The 14,626-nt window shown below is 37.2% G+C and overlaps 1 protein-coding gene across 1 annotated transcript; it reads right to left on the bottom strand.

Annotated features, from left to right (window-relative positions):
• Positions 1–207: 207 nt before the first annotated feature.
• On the bottom strand, positions 208–14,120 carry LOC121429974 (mitochondrial chaperone BCS1-like). The gene is made up of 8 exons (XM_041627243.1): positions 14,031–14,120; positions 10,713–11,067; positions 9,165–9,304; positions 8,202–8,396; positions 5,674–5,737; positions 4,187–4,356; positions 3,278–3,389; positions 208–1,836 (listed from the first exon to the last, which is right to left on the bottom strand). Exons 2-8 carry the CDS (start codon positions 11,030–11,032, stop codon positions 1,581–1,583), a joined length of 1,257 nt encoding a protein of 418 aa, XP_041483177.1. The 5' UTR covers positions 11,033–11,067; positions 14,031–14,120; the 3' UTR covers positions 208–1,580.
• Positions 14,121–14,626: the final 506 nt, after the last annotated feature.

The raw sequence follows: 14,626 nt of genomic DNA, 5'->3' as shown, positions 1-14,626 counted from the left end.
TTTCCTGGAGCCTGTTGCAGAAAACTTTTTACCTGAGAAAACTCTGGTAAAAACTGAAAACTAAGGTTAGTCTGATTTCTGCCATTGACTTTAACACAGGGCAAAAACTCCGGTTAAAACAACCTGAGTTTTCTCAGGTAAAAAGTTTTATGCAATGGGCCCCTGCAGTCCCTATTGTATTGTCAATAGTGATGCATAATCCTTATGTCAAAGTACATGGCTGCAGTCTCCACAAATCATATTCCACTCTCAACATTTACTTAAGAGGCAACTTGTCAAATCTCTATGCCATGTCTTTAGGAATCTCCTTATAAGGGTTTATGTATCTTTTCATTTCAGCTTTCCTGCAGTCCCTATTGTTATGTCTATGGTGACTGCAGTGATTTGTAATAAAGAGATGCTTGCTGGACTCCTCCAGGAAAGAGATGTGGCTAAGACTCTTGACAAGGTACCTTTAAAAGCTCTATTATCAGAGTATTTCAATACTGACTATCACAATATACCATTTGTTCTCATTGATACCGTAACAACTGGATGTCAAATTGCCACACTTTGCGTTGGCATTCGTCACTCATCAGGTTAAAGTTGAAAATTAGTTCAGCCAAAGACACAAAGATTTAAGTGTGACTTATGGGGCGTTGCAAGAAACTTGCGATCTATTGCAAGTCTATATTTGGTCCCCAAATCATGTCTTGCAATTAATTGCAAATTCGAGATTGCTAATCTGCTCATTGAAACATGGAGTGTAATCTCATTTGCTACCATTAAAATTGATCGATCAGTTGTAAAATTGCAACAGAATATTTGCAAATATTTTCTTGCAACACCCCATTAAAGTCAACGTGCACATGTTAATCAACACGTAATCTCATTGATGTATACATGCTTATGTGCATAACCGTGTGTATGACCTGACCAATGAAGTAATGCATTATAAGAGAGCATGCAACTGAAAAATTAAATGCTACTCTAAATTACACTTAAAACTCTGTGAAACATCCCACTGGAGAGCATTTCATGAAGAAATTTTGTCATTGATTTTTCACAAATTTGTTCTCAGCCAATCAGATGCAAGGAATATGGTAGTTTGTGACAATAGTCAGTGAAAATCAATTTTTGTTTCCTGAAATGCTGCCCAAAGTATGGAAATCTAGAAGGTTCCCAGGAGTCTGTTGCAGAAAGGGTTCCTTTAAGCAAGTAAACAAAATCAATAGAAAGTTCCAAATGCATGCTGTTAATTGGTTGAAAAATCGAGTTGCGATTTAGAGTTGCGATTAATTGCAGCTCTTTCTGCAACTGGCCCCATATCAGGTAGTAGCTGTTAACCCATTACTTGCTGGAACCAAGAGGTCCTGTATGAAGCATATGGGAATGCCAAAATTCAGCTGTCGAAGGGTTAATCAACATTCGCTGACCACTTTGATACTGCCTATAAAAACAGGTATCCTTGTAAGAATCCTGGCTAGATACAAGCCTCATGCTGAGCAGTCTCAAGAAAACCCAGTAAGATTGCCATCGCTTTCAACGAGTTGTTTCGGCTAATATAATTCTTAAAAAGTTGAAGACCTCATAAGCCTTCATCACCTCTGCCAGAGTGTTTCAATATTATCTATGACTGCGAGTCCATCGTTCTTGTAAACCATGAAGAATCCCTGTACCGCTGCAACACTGATAGGTTTCTTGAAGGACAGTGCGGTGTTGGCAAACCTTTCAGCTGCCTCCGGACCAAGGTCTGGATAGAACCGATGGTACATCTGGACTAGCTGGTGCTTGCTGGCGTGGCCTATTAGTTGCTTGTAGTCCACACGACCTGGACGAATCAGTGCTGGGTCCAATCTGAGGGGATAGGTTTAGAAAGTAAGCAGTGTTCAGTTATAAAATTACTAGCTTTCAGATCGGAACATCTTTGGATGATGCATAAGAGAGATTATATTTGAAAACCTAACATATCAAAATGTAGGAATTTCAAATACATCCAGTAATGCATGAATTTATGCATATGATGCAGCCATCAGGTGAAGGGTGTCATCAAAGTGCATTGGTCCGTTTTCATAAAAATTTGTTATAACAAATTTGCAATATACAAATAGGCATGAGTGCGATGGTGCGAGATTTTGCATGAGAAGAAAGATGCTCTTTCAACGAAGCGTTAGCCAAGTTGAATAGAGTGTTTCTTCCTTTCACCGAATGCAAAATCTTGTAACATTGCACGAATAAGAATATTCGCTATTTGTGTTGTACAATGTCTCATAGTTTAGCGAAAAGATTTTGCAGTCGGTGAAAGAAAGAAATACTCTATTCAGCCTCTTCCTTTCCCCTCATGCGAAATCTCGCACCATTGCACGAATAAAAATATTCGCTATTTGTGTTGTACAATTTCTCAGAGTTTAGCGAAAATATGAAAAAAGGGAAGAGTTATTCCATGAAGTAATCTATGAAAAGGGAGCAAAAATATTGAAAGTGAAAAGCGAAATCCCACAAGCGCACATGACCTCGAGCAGCAATGCGAGCTATACGCGTATTTCACCTTCATTTGTTACTGAGCGCAATGAATTGAATCGTATTGTGACGTCACCTCCTAAAGCCATGCAATGGTACATTTTGGACGGTACGTCATGTGTGACACGGTACGAAGGTTTGACATTCAGCCTCCCATTTGCTCGCGTAAAACAAGCTAAGAAGGAGTTGTACAATAAGAGTTAGCAGCTTCTGAAATAATTCCATCAGATTGGCTGGTAGTAAGCGCTTTACAGAAATTGTGCATCTGTTATTAAACAAGCATTTATGAAACAGGACCCATATTAGACCGCAAGCTTCAGTTTGTCTCGTTAATTTTTTCGCAGGACAATGTCCAGCTTCATTACTCCTCTATAGACTCAAGTCATCCTCACACTCTATACAGGGAACCTACAAAAATTAATTTTTGATTTTTACCATTAACACAACATTCATCAAAATATAGATCCATGAAATTTTGATCATCAGAATCAAGTAATAAACAACACCTCTGCACAATTATATAATAAAATATAATTAAATATCAGAATCCTTGTTTTTTAAACTACAGACATATTTTAGCTCTCTAGGTGGGCGTTTCATATAGCTGTTCGTAAGATACGAATGACTTTACGCACGACTGGTGATCCTTTCTTGTGCTATGTGATATCCCTTTATAATTGATTTATGACCCAAGAACATGTTTCAGTCATGCGTAAAGGTGTGCGTAACTTTACAAACAGCTTTATGAAACACCCAACAGGTCTGTATCTTCCCTTACCTATCTATGTAGTTTGTTGTCATGAATACTATCCTAGCTTCCGTTGATGCGACTCCATCTAACGTATTAAGGAGACCGCTCAGTGTGACACGGCCCATACCCTGGTAACGAGCTGAAAACAATTGAAATATATGGATGCTATAACTAAATGTTGAAAAGGGTACTCCAGTGTGATCAACCTCAACTCTATGGAAATCCATCAACGTCACGTTTTTTCTTCCTACAGGAAATTTGCACGGTGTCCAAAGTACACAAAGAGAAGCACACTTAATTTTCAAGAAAACAATGGATGTATGAATATATAGCATATCTAGAAGAAACTTTGAACATTAGATTTTGACGTTGCTGGCTTTCCATAGTTGTGGTTGATCAAATCAATTGATACTCATTGTCAGACAGGCCCTGATCCAGAAAACAGGCCGGTTTCAACTCCTTTCAATCTCTTGCCCCCCGTCTTTGGAACAAACTCCCTCCATCTCTCCAAAACCTCTTCAAAAAACATCTCAAAACCCAGTTATATAACCATACACCTTAACTTGTCTTATGCAATCAACAGTGCTTTGTATCCTCTGGAAAAAGCGCTATATAAATCCAATTATTATTAATATATTCTCTGACTAAATAAACTATTCAACAAGTAAACAAAAAATCAAAATCAAAATCCGATGAATAATGATGAAGTTTACTAATCTCAAAGTTTTATATCATTGCACATGCAGTGGACAGTTCTTTGCACTTTAACATGAATATGTAATGAAGTCATGACATTCCTTTACATCATTTAACTGGACAAAATCTTTTTGTAATTATCCCCAAGGGGCCCCCTACATGTTCAAATCTCAAGTGCACGGCCCTATGAAATCACATATCTAAATGAAGAACTTTTTGTAGTAAATGATAAATTCTTACGATCATCTGCCTCCTCTCGACTGATGAAGGCAGCATCAATATCTTCTAAGAGAATTATACTCTGTTGAGGAGCGACGTTCATCAGATGATTGAGACGATCGTCAGAAAGGCTGCGTTCACTTAGATTCATCATACATATACTGTACTGGAGCTCTCCTGCTAATGCCATTCTAAATAAATGATAAAAATTTGACAGATGTAATGTCAATGTCAAAATACATACTGTATTGACTCTCTCTGGCTGACGCTATTCTGAAAACATAATTCAAATTGGAAATAATACGACATAAATTTCATCAGGAATTACTGTATTGAAGCTCTCCCATTAATGCAATTCTAAATGAATTAAAATTTGAGTTACAATACCAATTTTGTCATACATATACAATTCTGAAGTTCCTCTGCAGAATTCATTTCATATTACCAATAGAACTTTTACAGGTTGCAATCAATTTTACATTTATTCATGTATCTTGATGAGATATTGTTAATAAGTTCAAAACAAGTATATAGCCAAAAGATACCCTTAATGTTTGCCCCGACCCCTTCCTGGAACCATCCTTGCTCGTAAAAATGTTTCAAGAAACAGCCAAGTTTACGTGGTGCTATTATTCTAAACTTGAAAACCTTGAAATAATAGTAATTTTTTGAACCAAGAGTCCAGAGGATGCTGACTTTTTGAAGAATTTCAGTTAGCAAAACTAAATTCATGCCATTTTGGTGTTTAATGATAATTGGTGGTAATTCTTGTTTTTGCTGTTTTGCAAGCCCATTATGCAAGCTGTCACTCACATCCACATATGTGGATGTTATGTGACCAGTCAGAGACATGTATCCTGCAAGGCACCCTGCATATGGCACCATGACAGAGTATACTGTATAAGGCCTGCTTTTACAAAACTTTGCTCATTCTCCGGAAGACGACAAGAACACATCTGTCGAAACGTTCGAGTTTGGGTGGTCCTTTACAGGACGAACAATTGTCCAAGGAAGATACATGGCCAGGGACTCAGTTTTAAGGGGAGTGAAAGTGATCACTCGCTACCGCTCTCCTTAATCCACTTCTGGTAGAGCGATTTATCACTCGCCTCAGCGATTAGAGTGTCAGTCAATGGTCAAACTGTTAGAGTCAACCTTGAAAGCCTCATTCTCCATCAAGGTGTTATAAATAACACACAATTATATTTTAAGCAATAACACACTTTCAAGAATGAAATGAAAAAGTTCAATGAGATATATATCTGATTGTTTGTCTCCTTTGATTGTGGGTTGTAACTAAGTGTATGTTTCTCCATCCATTTTATAATCGGACAAGAGAGCTCCCCTGGCTTGTACATGTATGTCAAAGAATAGAATTTTGCAATGCTCCCCTACTGCTCCCCCTAATAGTTTTAGGACAGCATTTTATTGCTCCCTTCATTATTATAAAACTGAGTCCCTGCATTGTGTACCGTGAAACCTACTACACAAAAAGAAAAGTCACTTACATGAAGCTACTCTTTCCACAGCCTGGTGGTCCGTAGAGTAGATACCCTCTTCTGTATGGTATACCTAAGAGATAAAACAGAAATCAGGAATGATTAATATCAAGAAAGTGCATCTGTGTTGGCAGAAAATTTCGAAAAAATATCACTGGTCCTGTTCTAAAGATTCCTTGCCAAGGATAGACACCCAAGGCAAGGCTCGACATTAGCGGTGGCCCGGTGGCCCGGTGGCCCGGGGCCACCAAAAATTCACCTCGGGCAACCATTATTGAAAAAATGTTAAGTTTTGGTGGCCCGAATCGGGCAACCAATAATTTTCAAAGTAGCGCAATTTTTCTCCCGATTTTGCACGCATTTATCAACTTTCTACAGTTGAAATTGCAAGCCAATTCGTCATGCGCCATTTTTGTCAATCTACACACAAATACACACACACAAAGATTGCATAGTCATGACAGTATGGAGGCCTACCACTGCACTAATGCAGCATACAGTACTATTCAGCCGGCTGCGCCGGCCGTCTGGCGTACGTGAGCTTGCATGCATGAAACCACTGCAGCTACACGTAGCTAGCTGTGCGCTAGCAGACTATTCAGAGCTCTGCGATACAAAATGTTACTGCTAAGAAATCTTCCACAGAACTTTGAAAATCTACGTCAAAGTCACATTTTACACCAATGAAATGCCCTTCTACAGTCCATATTACTAAATCCTGATTATTAGCAAGCATTAAAAAGAAGAATTATGACCTCTCTTTTAACTCAAAAAGTCCGATTTCCAAATGCATTAATACACATAAAACTCATAGGTGAGTACATCACAGTCCCACGTGTGCATTTGTATGTATGTTGATATTTTGTTTCTTTCGAAGCTTTGTCGTTTCTAGCCAAAAATAAACAGACAGCTTCTTTCTTTTTTGTTTATAAATGACTTCTTAAACCACTCTTAAAGGAAGTAAATATTTTGGGAAGGCATTTCATTGATATGAAATGTGAGTTTTCTATCATTTTGTCAAATATAGGAAGGACTTTTCTCACTGTTTTTCCAGATATAACTTTTGCCGTTTTCTTATTTTTTTTCTTTCATTTTTTTTATAGTGACTAAACCATTTATACCCCTTCCCATTGAATATGCCTGATTAAATAATATGTTTCTACTGAATAATAATAAAAACAATTTTCCCCATTTTTTTATTAATTTTGTCTTATTCATTTTTCTTTCATTTTCTTTTTTTTTCCTGTTCTTTTTTTTTCTTTCCGTTGTATTTCACTTCTTTATTTTATAATTTTTGTTTTCTTTTTTTCAATATACAATTCTAAAAATTATATTTGTTTCCCCCTTTTATGCATTGTTCTAATTTTTCTGTGATTTTCTCCTGCTATAATAATACCTGGGAACAATACAATTCTTTTGTTCTCTTTCAATCATTTCATATTTACAATGATAGAACAATTTATATATTACCACAAATCAATAAGCAAAGTAAAATAACTGCAAGCACGATTTACATACAAGATGCAAAGTGGAAGTAACTTAGTGGTAGTGGCTGCAGAATTAATATTTCAGAAATTTGTTTTATTCATTTTTAATCATTGTTTTTCATTATATTTTTCAGGCCACCAAACTTTACTAACGGGCCACCAAAAAAAAATATTTGAAGGTTTTGGTGGCCCGAATGGGCCACCACCAAAAAAAGTTAATGTGGAGCCTTGCCCAAGGGTTCATGTCATGAATCATATCTTGAAGAACCAAATATTCTCTCAACCGAGATCCACTTCTTCTCAAGTTTCCAAGCATTAAATTTAATTCCTACGGCATCAGATTAATATCATCCTCGAGAACTAATCAAGTTAAGAGCACAGTCAACACTCAGGCAACAGGACTTCTCACAATGAGTAATTAACCTATGGAATGATTTACCTTCTAAGGTTGTAAACAGAAACAGTATAAATTCATTCAAATCAAATCTAGAGAAGGCCTGGAAAACCAAGTTTAATTGTTTAATAATAATAAGCCTAATAAGTTTAATAATAAGTCTTCTATACTTTATGCCCAATATCACGGTAAATCAAGGTAAATATCAGCAAGGACGGGGAGTTCCAATATTTCAAAAGGGGCGTGTCTACAAACTGCTCATTCAGAGGTGACACAACATTTGCTCCTATGACAATTGCTCTGGGTTTCATTTTGTCCACGATGTAAGATTAGGGTTGCAATAGCGTTTTATGTTAGATTTATGGCTAGATTTAGGTTAAGGTATAGTGTTAAACCTAGGGTTGATCATTCTAATAGTGTGCTTAATTTACAGCGGAGTGGGGCAAATGTCATGGTACTCATTCAGGGATTGGAGGAAGTAGTGTGCGGCCAAGTAAGGAAATATCTCTTGGAGTGCTTACGTGCTATACAAAACCAGAATATTACAGACTAACCATTTTCAAATGATAACTAATTTACCTTTCTTCCCCTAGACCCCACCCACCCCGTCATGTTCAACATACAGTGTTAGAGTTTATAGAATGAATGATAAATACCTCTATCAAAGTACCACTTGGGATTGTTGATAAATTCCTTGACGTCCTTGACAATGCTATCAGTGATGCCTCTATCTAAGATGACTGAATCAATAGGTCTCCTTTTCCTTGGGTATCCAAACTGTCTCCATTCAGCTCCCATTGCTGTGTACATGATAGTCTTGCCCTCCTGCTTCTGAAGGGCCGCCTCTCGAGCTAAAAAAAAATATGTCATTTATTTACTAGAATACATCTTATCAGGATTTGAGGATCAATTAGAAAAAGGCTGGTTTTCATTCTCGAGCATGTTTCATTAAGATTTAAAACTATGGTAACTCTGCCAATATTGAAATTACCACAAAATCTTGGATTGAGTTTGGTTGGTAGCAGAACCCTGTTACCATGGGAGTTGACAAAACGGCATGTTTCCATAGTTGAAACTCTTTATGAATTGGGCACCTGATCCTAAAACAATTACATTCAAACAGAAGCTCATGAAAAATCGCAAGATATTACCACAAAATTATAGGAGTATCGAAAAGATAATCTCAGTCATTATAAAAATCATCAATATAAGAATCAAACAGGCAATAAAAGTAGGAAACCAATAGTGACACATATATGCATTTACTCTTCACAATGGCATTAATCAGGTTTTCTATCGATTGAAACTCTTGATAACCAGGGTTAAGTTACGCAAGACCTGTTACCAATTACATGGATCTTAGAAATAAGAGGCCCAAGTATGGACCCTTGAGTCACATTTTAACAAATTTGAGATCAGCCGAACAAATGCTGTGCTATTTTATAGCTTTAACGCATTCATAATTTTGTTATGCATAACATTTACAAGCTTTTTTTCCACTTAATTTACATTGTATTAGTTCGTTCCAACATTTGAAGCTGAAAGTGTATGTACATAAAATATTTATCCATGATGTTGCATTGAATTCAATTAATGGTTTAATAAAGAGCTGTTTTTACCTTGATTGAGGATCTCATAGAAGAGTTCCTTGTTCCTGCCAACCGCTGTCAGTGTGACTGTCTCCCATGGTGTACCAGTATGGAGATCAACCATCTGTTTCTCTCGGTTCCTCTCAACAAAGATCCAGGTATTTTTATATCTATGGAAAAAAGCAATGACGGGACAATTATTTTTGGTAAGGGGCATTATGTTGTAGACTTCCCCAACCATCCAGAAAAACATGATTAATCCATCAAAATGCATGTATGGTTAAATGCAGGCAAGGACTAACAGACAACCATGTTACAATCTAAACATGCCTTGAACCACCTCCCCTCCTCCCCTCAAAAAAAGAAAATAGTTTTGCAACCATCCATTCGATTGTTATTAAAAAAAGTTCACAAAATATGCATGAGATGTTAGATAAAAGAAACAAAGTCTTGGTGAAAAAAAATACATTAACAAAGTTATCAAAACAAAAGTCTGGGGAGCTGAATTGGTATCCAGTCTTTTCAGGGTGAAAAGGTCATTTTTCACAATGACAGAGAGGGAACAATCTTCCCACGAGTGGTAAAAAAAAAAAGACACGCATATTTTATGGAACCACCACTGCAAGCCTGAAGAGACCAAATTACTGGTACACTTACATTGACTTAAAGGGGAAGTTCACCCTGAAGAAAACTTTGTTGTAAAAATAGCAGAAAAAATAGTAAAAAATATTGGTGAAGGTTTGAGGAAAATCCGTTAAAGAGTAAGAAAGTTATAAGAGTTCAAAGTTTTGGATTTGTGACGTCATAAACGAGCAGCTGCCCCATGTGTTATGTTATATAAAATGCATGAATTTCAAATTTTGCATGGTTCCTGATGACTTAATTTTGTTTTCTATTCATGATCGGGTGTGAAATAATTTGTCCATTGATATACAAAAGGTACAGTGAAAACCATTTTCAATTTTCTGAGAAAATGACATTTTATTGATTTTTTACCATTCGCTATGTAGGAATGCTGCTCGCATATGACGTCACAAATCAAATAATTGAAATTCTAATAACTTTTTAATTATTTGATGAATTTTTCTCAAACCTTCGGCAATATTTTTTATTATTTTTTCTGCTATTTTTACAATAAACTTTTTGTCAGGGTGAACTTCCCCTTTAACCAAATAATATCTCCCACAAATATTTGTTTTTCACTACAGAGATGAAATGTACAGACCCGGTCAGCAATCTTTGAGCATAGATTACACTCAATTTTACACTCGAGCCAGAACAAAGGAAATGGTCCATTGAACCCATTGTTCAGCTATTGTTCTGGCTTGTTCATTCTACTGTTACATACACACCTAAAGGAGAATTAACTTTTTAATCACTTCCTTCAAAGGCTTCTTTGATGAGTAAAATTCAGAATCCATTAATAACAAGGTCATGTTTCACACGTACAATACCTTTGACAAATTTACTATCAGCCAATCAAATTGAATGATTTCAGTAGCTTTAAACTGTTCATTGCAAGTTTGTTATTACAACAAGTTTTATGAAACAAGCCCCAGATCCTAAAGAAGTACACACCTGAAATAATGGTTGCCTGGACTGGGAACAAAATCAAATTGGGTATCGATCTTTCCACTCTCGCTTTGTGTAAACGTCGTCTCTACACTTAGGTGCTGTGTATGCCGTGCGTTCGTTGTTATCCACTGTAACAACCAATGGTAGCTCTTGTCTTTACTTGGTACTTCAAGCGTCATCAACAGATGGCGCCGTGCTGCGATGCTTCCATATTGAAGGCCTTTCTTCGAGAGCGTCAGGAGAGCTCCAACACCTACAAGTCCAAAACCAGCCCCAAAGTAGGGGTTTTCTTTCAGCGTTGCTATAAAGTCAGTCAGACCCATTATTGTGCTTTCATATAAAATAGCTCTGGATCATTCTGTACATGAAAAGAAGAAAAAATAAAATAATGCAGAAATGTATAGCCTACACCTAATTAGAGTTAGTGCATTCCTTACTTTGTCATATTTCTTACTTGGGCTTCACAGCCATGTGATTATGTTGAGACTAATACTGAAGTTAGTCACAGATCCAAAGACACCAACATTTATGGATAGTCTCTCCCCCCTTTCCTGGGCAGCATGCATATGTGGAGGAGCCGTGGTGTAGTGGTTCTGACTCTCGCCTTGTAAACAGAGGGTCGTGTGTTCGAATCCCACCGCGGTCTGGCGTCCTTTGGCAAGGCGTTAATCCACACTTTGCCACTCTCGACCCAGGTGCTAAATGGGTACCCGGTAGGATGTGAAAGTCATTGTAGCTTGTCCAGTATTGTGTGCGCCTCACAGGCGACTGACTGGAATACTCCCCAGGGAGTGGAGGATATGCACATATTGTGTGCGGGAATGACTGATTGAATCCAATGACCGGGGTAATAATATATCTGTAAAGCGCTTAGAAACGTCGTTCCGATGGATTAAGCGCTATATAAAAGCGGATTATTATTATTATATGATATTTTGAAAGGGTGGGGGGGGTGAGATGACCCAACTTGAATTTTAAAAAGATGAGTGATATGTAGGAATGTCTAAGGACTAAGGTCCAAGAGCTACGAGACATTATAGAGGGCGGCACTCGGGGCAGACAATTGCTGCCCTCTATATATAACAAGATGGCCATGTACATTGGCAAGTTTTTTCCACTGACTTCTCATATTTTTCTCTTTTTTTAAAATGAATATTTTCTTGAAAATAAAATTGATATTGTATAAATGTCTGAAATGATTTAGGGCTAGATCTTTTGGAAATCCTTCCTTATGTCCCCTCCACTAATTTAAGGAATACTTCTCCAAAACCCCCTTCTTTTTTTCTTCTTACTTCCGATTGGAACTTGGATTTGAACCTCTCACTGCAGAACAAGGGGTTCGAATCTCCAGTCTGTCGCCTTACTCACTGGGCTAACAAGAATTGTTGAATGCCATGGGTTTCATTACGGTTATCAACCAATATTATGACTAGTCTACTCTCCAAGAATATTCAGTCTTGGGTATTTATTTTTCTGACTAAATAAACCGATGCCATTGGGAATTACACACACTTGAGATTTTGACGGAATAAAGCCATATTTTGAAAATTTGGTAAGTATCCAACTTTTCCTTCCTAAATCTCTTAGATGTCAGATAATATTCTTAATAAACCTCCACATTTTTTTTTCAATTTTAGTGGAGGGGACATATGGAAGTCTTGCCGATCTTTTACAATTACAGGGATTTTTTTTTTTAGTAATCTCAGGGCCGAAAATTTCAATTTTGACCTTAGTAAATAAAGAGGCTCTAATAGGAGGAAATTATAATTTGTAAATAAATTTTCGGCATTACTCCTATTGTGTATAAGATCGAATGCTCGATCTGGAATGAAAATCAGAAGTCAGAAAAAAAAAGAAAATCATAAGTCAGAAAAGACTTATTATATACACACATGAAATCCCTGGCTCCGTGGCGTGGAGAGTAAGCACGCGCGATTTGTGTGCTGTCGCCAAGCGAAAAACAATGAAATCAAGATTGCAACGTAAACACTGTGGCAAGTTCTTCCCTGTCTATTCATAACATTTTTTTGATTTTTGAATGCATTCTTGTGTAAAAATGAAATCAATATTGAAGAAATGTCGGAAATGAAGTTGTATCCCATATAGTTTCATAAATTACATGATTTATCATTTAGGGCTAGGCACTTGTTCACTGCAAACATCCTGCCTGTGGGGAATCTACAGGTAGGACTATGGTATGCTAATGCTGTACATAGCCCACACTTTAAAAAATCATTAAAATATCACTTTTGTGACCAAAATTACTAATTTCCATACAGTTGCAATTTATTTTTCATTAGTAACTTGGGAATAATTTTTGTGTTCTCCAGAGCGCTCAAAAACTTGAATTTTGGGCATATTTTTGTGTACGCAGTCTATTGGTGGAAAGTAATATGGCAAGAAAATTTTCATTTTTCAATCTCTATTTTTAATTGAGAAAAAATAATTTAAAGAATCAAATTTACATAAGAGCCAAGTTAAAATGAATAGCTGTATTGGAAACTGACAGTGTAAGAAAATCAAGCATTTGTCCCCTGGAAAGAGAAAATAAGCTAAAATAGCCACCCTTATTTTGCCACACATGCCATAGAGATGTAACTGAGAACAAGATTATATCATAACCTTGTTCACTGAATGAGTAGGGCTAGGCCTGAATCTTTTTTTTTTTTTTTGGGGGGGGATAGATCTAGTAGAAATCTCGGGGGCGAAAGTTTCAGGTTTCTTGGCGGTACACGCAGCTGAATGAATGGGAAGGAATCCCTGGCTCCGTTGAGTAGCTAGCATACTCTCTAGTAGGAGCCTCCTGGCTAAGCGGAGGTTCCTGACTAATCCTGCCTTGTTTTTGTCGAGAAGCTTGGTTTCGAGCCTGGCTTGCGCTAGCGCAAGGCCTGCGCCGTGCCGGGTACCGGTTAGCAACTTAGACAGGAACTAGGAATAACCGTCGTTTCTGGGAATTTATTCAACAATTTCTGACATTTTACTATCATCCCCATTCATTCATGTATTGGTGAGTGGAGCCAACATGGTTCAGCGGAACAACCGAAATACAGAGACTGAAGCTTTTGGTCTAGGTACCGGTACGAACGTAACACTGCACCATGTCCATGGTCATGCCATGCCGCTCCGCGGGCCCGGGGCGAAGTCGAAGACCCGCTGCGTGCCCCGAGAATTTTAGTTTGTGCACAAATGTGCAAAATTATATGTTTCTGTCAGATATTTGAGAATATTGATAAATGATTGCATGCGCTATCTAGATATTGAGGCGTTCGCACTATATTATCATACTAACATAGATATGAAAACCAAAAAAGAAAACTTTACCGAAAAATTATGATCACGGCCTCCTGCTTCATGCTGCGGAAATACAGTATTGCTCAAACTTCCAAATCAAATCGAAAAAAGGAATGTACCCTTCATTATTTTCTAAAATGAATGTCGGGGGGAATGTACGGTACGGGGTACGGTATATAGTCTATTCATCTGAATTAAATGTGTTTATAAATGAATTCATCTAAAATAAATGTATTTATTGACTGTTTTGTTATCTCGTGGAGTTGTTGGAGTCAGAATACGTGAAGCTGTACTGTAGGCCTACGGTATTTCGCTAATTTTCCTGCCTAATTGTAAATTTCTGAGACAGATAGGCTTGAAGGCCAGACCACACTTCACAGTACCATGTAGCTTACTATCTGATTGGAGCTCCGTGGTATTATGGTACAAAGTATGGTGTGGCGTTGCTAATGCTTGATGAATCGTGAATCAAGTTGCCAATGCCCCTTAAATAAAGTATAGCCTGTTAGTGTTATACTAATATTTCACACTTATATGTAGTCTTTTGAAGGGAAAGTTCACCCTGGCGGAAAGTTTATTGTTAAAATAATATTAAACAAAACTATTAACAACATATAAAAGAAGTT

The sequence above is a fragment of the Lytechinus variegatus genome, chromosome 16 (assembly GCF_018143015.1).
Source record: "Lytechinus variegatus isolate NC3 chromosome 16, Lvar_3.0, whole genome shotgun sequence".
NCBI lineage: Eukaryota > Metazoa > Echinodermata > Echinoidea > Temnopleuroida > Toxopneustidae > Lytechinus > Lytechinus variegatus.
This window is presented reverse-complemented; position numbering and strand designations above follow the sequence as displayed.

What these genes read in the sequence shown, in the direction of transcription:
- LOC121429974 (XM_041627243.1), bottom strand. Translation starts at nt 11,032, where the DNA reads ATGGGTCTGACTGACTTTATAGCAACGCTGAAAGAAAACCCCTACTTT. An exon ending in CTATGAGATCCTCAATCAAG is followed by an intron (nt 8,397 to 9,164) that starts GTAAAAACAGCT and finishes ATTTTTTTTTAG; the next exon opens with CTCGAGAGGCGGCCCTTCAG. An exon ending in TGTGGAAAGAGTAGCTTCAT is followed by an intron (nt 4,357 to 5,673) that starts GTAAGTGACTTT and finishes TCATTTATTTAG; the next exon opens with AATGGCATTAGCAGGAGAGC.